The sequence below is a fragment of the Enhydra lutris genome, unplaced genomic scaffold, assembly GCF_002288905.1.
Source record: "Enhydra lutris kenyoni isolate GAN:26980312 unplaced genomic scaffold, ASM228890v2 scaffoldscaffold6, whole genome shotgun sequence".
Taxonomy (NCBI): Eukaryota; Metazoa; Chordata; class Mammalia; order Carnivora; family Mustelidae; genus Enhydra; species Enhydra lutris.
This window is the reverse complement of record NW_019154090.1, coordinates 23,610,426-23,616,540: the sequence shown is the minus strand read 5'-3', so window position 1 is coordinate 23,616,540 and position 6,115 is coordinate 23,610,426. Positions and strand designations below refer to the sequence as shown.

The following is a 6,115-nucleotide window of genomic DNA, read 5'->3' as shown; positions in this document are numbered from 1 at the left end:
CACTAATATTTTAAAAGAGTTTGAATAATTATTACCTAAATAGGAATCATACATCATACCCAGGCTTCTTTAAAAACATTCTCAAAAATTATGGTATAACTGATGAAAATTCACTAATATTTTAAAAGAGTTTGAATAATTATTACCTAAATAGGAATCATACATCATACCCAGGCTTCTTTAAAAACATTCTCAAAAATTATGGTATAACTGATGAAAATTCACCTGCTCTATAAATGCTTGAGCCTTAGTTTTTCAGTCCATACTATGGGACCATTCCTCTTGGAGGTAGAACAATGCAGTAGAAAACAGGCTTTCGAGGCAGACAGACATGAACTCTACACTTACTAGCTGTGTGACTTTGGGCAAGCTACTCCACTTCTCTTGAGTCCTCAGTATGCTCTTTTGTAAAATGAAACTAGTACTCTTAGAAGGTAGCTGCTGCTACTACTACTACTACTACTACTACTACTACTACTACTAGAATTACCACAAAATGATCCTTACCAAGGTTTGTTTTTGTCTTTGTGTCTTTCAAGCTTTTATTTAAATTCCAGCTAGTTGGGGCACTGGGTGGCTCAGTGAGTTAAGCCTCTGCCTTCGGCTCAGGTCATGATCCCAGGGTCCTGGGATCGAGCCCCGCACCTGGCTCTCTGCTCAGCAGGGAGCCTGCTCCCCCCCCCCCCAGCCTGCCTCTCTGCCTACTTGTGATCTCTCTCTCAGTCAAATAAATAAAAAAAATATTTTTTAAAAAAATTCCAGCTAGTTAACATTTGTTGTAACATTAGTTTCAGGTGTAGAATATAGTGATACAACACCCAGTGCTCACCACAAGTGCCCTCCTTAATACCCATCACTCATTTAACCCATCCCCTCCCCACCTCCCCTCCAGTAACCCTCAGTTTGTTCTCTGTAGTTAAAAGCCTGTTTTCTGGGGGCACCTGGGTGGCTCAGTCAGTTAAGCATCTGCTTTTGGCTGAGGTCATGATCCCAGCATCCTGGGATCTAGCCCTGCATGGGTCTCCCTGCTCAGCAGGGAGTCTGCTTTTCCCTCTCCCTGCTCTTGCTCTCCCTGCCCCTCAAATAAATAAAACTCTTAAAAAACAAAACAAAACAATAAGAGTCTGTTTTCTGGTTCGCCTCTCTTTTCTTTCCCCGACTATGTTTATCTGTTTTTTTTCTTAAATGACATATATGAGTAAAATCATATGGTATTTGTCTTTGACTTATTTCTCTTAGCATAACACATGCCAGCTTCATCGATGTTGTTGCAAATGGCAAGATTTCATTCTTTATTCATTCATGAGTTGTCGAACATTTGGGCACTTTCCAGAATTTGGTTATTACTGATAATGCTGCTATAAACATTGGGGTGCATTTATCTCTTTGAATCAGTATTTTTCTGTCATGTGGGTAAATACCTAGTAGTGCAATTGCTGGGTCATACGGTAGTTCTATTTTTGACTTTTGGAGGAACCTCCATTCTATTTTCCAGAGTGGCTGCACCAGTTTGCATTCCCACAAATAGTGCAAGAGGGTTCCCCTTTCTCTGCATCCTTGCCAATATCTGTTGTTTCCTGTGTTAATTTTAGCCATTCTGACAGGTATGAAGTGATATGTCATTATAGTTTGATTTGTATTTCTGTGATGATGACTGATGTTGAACATCTTTTCATGTGTCTGTTGGCCATCTGAATATCTTCTTTGCAAAAATGTCTGTTCACATCTTCTGCCCATTTTAACTGGATTATTTGTTTTCTGGGTGTTGAGTTATCTAAGTTCTTTATATATTTTGGATACTAACCCTTTATCAGATATGTTATTTACAAGTATCTTCTCCCATTCCAAAGGTTGCGCCTTTTAGTTTTGTTGATTGTTTCCTCTGCTGTGCAGAAGTTTTTTTTATCTTGATGAAGTCCCAACAGTTCATTTTTGCTTTTGTTTCCCTTGCCTCAGGCAACGTGACTACTAAGAAGTTGTTACATCTGAGGTTAAAGAGGTTGCTGTCTGTGTCCTCCTCGAGGATTTTGATGGTTTCCTGTCTCACAGTCAGGTCCTTCATCCATTTTGAATTTATTTTTGTCAATGGTGTAAGAAAGAGGTCCAGTTTCATTCTTCTGCATGTTGCTGTCCAATTTTCTCCACACCATTTATTGAAGAGACTGTTCCATTTCTTACCAAGTTTTTTCATAGCATTTTTCAAAGCCATGCTTTCATTGAATGGTCACTTCCACCCTTTTAGGTATTGTGATTATCATCCCCATTTTACAAATGAGGAAACCGCTGCTCGGAGAAAAGAATGGACTTAGTGAAGGTCACATGCTGGGTGAGCAGGAGTGCCTATCTGACTTTCAAAATGAGAGAAGCCAGTCCCGGCTCAGGCGCCCACAGCTCCTATGCACCAGAGCCCAGCTCTGGGCACATGAGTCTTTGCATGTCATTGACAGCCTAGTCGGAGAAACCCTCTGCAGCATCTGTCCGTTAGCAGTTCCCCGGCTGACCCTTCCTGGCTTCCGTCTCTTAAAATACAACTTGGCTAAGAGCTCTACTTGACAAAGTATTCATCTGATGCCTTCTCAATACTCAGAGTCCAACGTGTCTGGAGTCTCAGCGAGGCTTAGCAAGCCCAGAGAGGCTCTCTCAGAGGCAATAAAGTGATTAAGAATGAAGATTCTAGGGGCGCCTGGGTGGCTCAGTGGGTTAAAGCCTCTGCCTTCGGCTCAGGTCATGATCCCAGGGTCCTGGGATCGAGCCCCACATCGGGCTCTCTGCTCTGCAGGAGCCTGCTTCCTCCTCTCGCTCTCTGCCTGCCTCTCTGCCTACTTGTGATCTCGGTCTGTCAAATAAATAAATAAAATCTTAAAAAAAAAAAAAAGAATGAAGATTCTAGAGGCAGTAGACTCTGGGCTCTACCATCAACCCGCCATTTGACCTTGAACAATTCATTTCACTTCTCTGAACCCATTTCCTCATCTGTAAAATGGGAGATGGGTGGTATCTATCTCCAAGTGTTCGACAGGGCGATCTAATGAGATCATCCGTGTAAAGTACTTAGCACAAAGTGTGGCACTAGGAAGTGCTCATTAAGGGTTAACTATTAAAGCTATGTAAACATTGCAACAACTGTTGGTACAGTGGCCCCTCATTTATCCAGAAGTCACTTACCTGGCATCCTTATACACCTGGAACATGGCTGAGAAATAGGAAGGAAGCAAAAAATGCCTCTAAGCAGCTAAAACAGACACAACAGAATCCCTAAATCAAACCTTATGCATTTACTCATCAAAGAGGCTCTCACGCTCAGTAGACACTACATAACAAACCAGACACCTGCTTTCCCAAAACTCAGCAAATCAGAAAGGAGGTCTAGGGACAGGAAGCACACTGACAGCAGTATGAAATAAGAGCTGAGAGTAGAGAAATAGAAAATCTGTGAAGAAAAGGAACAGGAGCATAAAACCTAACAGTTGGGACCATTAGTGCAGGAAAGGGCCTCCCACACCTCTCTGAGTCTAGGTAGCTTCTCTGCCTTCTGTTACATCAAGGTTCAATAATTAACAGATACTACAGTCACTGACAGATAATGAGGACCTCTAGCCAACAAGAGAAGATTCAATTATAGTCTGCATCTCTTATTTAAGAAGAAAGCCCCCAAACCCCATTAAAACAATCTTGGCACTTGAAGGTGTAAGCTTCTATTTCCTGAAAAAAAAATCCCTTCTTTCCTAATGATGTTGGGCAAAGAAGCAGTTGCTGCAGCCATGAATACTGAATCTAAAGCAGGATTCTATGGCCACTTTTTGTCCCCCTTACTTGGCTGAACCATAGAGCTCCCAGGCTTTGGCGATCCCCAGGGCCAGTCCCTTGCTGGGATTATTGGAGAGGATCTTGGCAGCTTCTTTGGTCTTACTCAGGACATTGAGAACATGTCTGTTGGAAGAGAGACGTTTGTTCAGTAATTGGATGGATCTGGAAGACCGCTCTGCCGGTGACTCACAGACACTGATAGGAACACCACTTTTGAGAATTAGCTGAACCCTAAGAATGCATCTTATCACCGTGCTCAGGCTGGAATATACTGGGACACTCACACTCTGGCCCTGTGCACGTGCCCACAGCCCTGAGACCCTGTGTTCCTACTCTATACCAGCCTCTCATTGGGCTGGGACTCCTTTCCCTGAGCCCCAGGTGCTTGCTATCTGGAATCTGGCTGCAGACCATCTGGAATCACAGCAACATGGAGCATCACTGCTGGCCAGAAGTGGCTGCTGCTAGGGTCCCGCCTTCCAATGGGAAGTCACTGATCCCTCTCTACCACAGATCCTGAACTCTTTTCAGGCCTTCAAAGCTCCTTCTCACCTCAGATACTATTTCCTCAGCCTGGAATACTACCATGTACAATGAGGGGGCAGGACTAGATATATCACGAGGTCCCTTCTCTCCTTGACTTACTAAGACCTAATTACAAGTAGAAACTGCGTGAGGGGAAACACATGGCCCAGGTCCCAAGAAGGCACGGTCAGAATTGGAGATCCCTGCCCCCGCCTGTAATAGTAGGCCTACCAGGCTTTCACCCCACCATTGTGCCCAGTATTGCCCAAGGGACCCACCGGTGCACAGCTGGGGTGCGGGAGGCCAGGCCCCCAAAGCTGGCAGAGATGGTGTTGATTTCAATCTGTTTCAGGGCTGCGGAGCCATCTGCATTGCGCTGGAACATGTAGTCTGAACGATTCAGGCCCAGGAACACAGTCTGTGGGGGAAAACTGAAGGCTGAGTACATTTGCCCAGGGCCTGACTGAGGGCCTAACCCTGGAACAGACAGGTAACATGAATTCCACGTAGAGATCAGAGTTGCTGGCTAATGTTCCAAAACCCAGTGGAATCATTCTTATGGTCATCCCAAGATTGGTCACTGATGTACAAACCCAGTGGGGACCAATGACAGGCAGATTCCCCTGAGCTCAGGCCAAATTCTTCTGGTCAAAAAAGGGAGGGACACGTCCTGCATTGGGGTAGGATGGGGACTGGTTACCTGGGCAATGCCCTCTTTCAGGACTTGCTTGTGGATGTCGAAGAGATGAGCGGTGAAATTGTCCCTCTTGATGGTGCTGGAGAACGAAATAGAGCATTATCTAGGCTATATGGGACCATAAAGGTCAAGTAGTTCCACTCTTGTCTATTGCCTCGTGAATTTCTGGGTCTACTGACCCAAACTTGTACACCCACATCAACCCGGTAGAGAACAGTGGTTTAGAACCCAGCTGGAGAGCCAGATGAGCTGGGTTCAAATTCCAGCTCCACCACTCACTACTAGCAAATTTCTGGGTCTCAGTTTGCCCATCTATGAAAGATGAAAGTGAAAAATTAACAAGAAAATAATTACAGAGTTGTGGTGAAGGGTAAATGAGCTGTGACAGGTACAGAACTGAGCCTAGTGTCTGGCCCCAAAAGAAACTAAAAATGGAAGGTGATAAAACCATTCCATCTTTGAATAGGGCAGATAGTTGGTTAGCCTTCTGGCTGACCTAACATTAAGTCTCCTCATAGCTTCTCCTGCATTCTGGGACCTCCAAGGACAAGTCTTCTCCATCTCTTACACAGCAACTCTCAGAGATTAAAAGACAGCAGTTAGGCCTTGTGCCCCAAAGGTTCTTCTGATACATGCTAAATATCCTATTTTTTTTTTTTCCTTCAGCAGGTCCCCATATAATATGACTTCCTCAGGGTGGCCTTCCCTGTCTGGATCAGATTCCCCTGCTGTGTGCTCTCAGAGCACTGTGGACCTCTCCTTTATAGCACAGATTAGGTTGTAATTTTCCATTTGATTTCTGTGACGACCGGTGTCATTCCTCCTATTTGACTATAAACACGAGGGAAGAGCTAGCTCTGCCTGCGTCTGTCTGTGCCAGCTAATCATCATGGCTCAGTGTGCTGCTGGGACATGTGACACAATGTAGGAGCCCATCTAGTATGGTTTTTTCTGGAACCTCAGGAAGAGACACCCACCAGTAACCAACACCACACTTGTTTGTCAAGACTCAGGGCAGTCTCTGCATGCCTGCTCAAGCCTGACTCACGGGCTCACCTTGTTACAGGGACCCCACTGAGCCCATGT

General features: G+C 44.7%; 1 protein-coding gene across 1 annotated transcript in view; it reads right to left on the bottom strand.

The window, feature by feature from the left end:
* The window catches only part of LOC111141336 (glutathione synthetase), a 29,806-nt gene that overhangs the window by 12,040 nt on the left and 11,651 nt on the right, over positions 1–6,115 (bottom strand). Inside the window, exons 4-6 of the mRNA XM_022493800.1 lie at positions 5,033–5,108; positions 4,611–4,750; positions 3,814–3,930 (exon numbers count right to left, since the gene is read on the bottom strand). Of these exons, the coding sequence (XP_022349508.1) occupies positions 3,814–3,930; positions 4,611–4,750; positions 5,033–5,108 (333 nt within the window). The remainder of the gene's footprint in view (positions 1–3,813; positions 3,931–4,610; positions 4,751–5,032; positions 5,109–6,115) is intronic.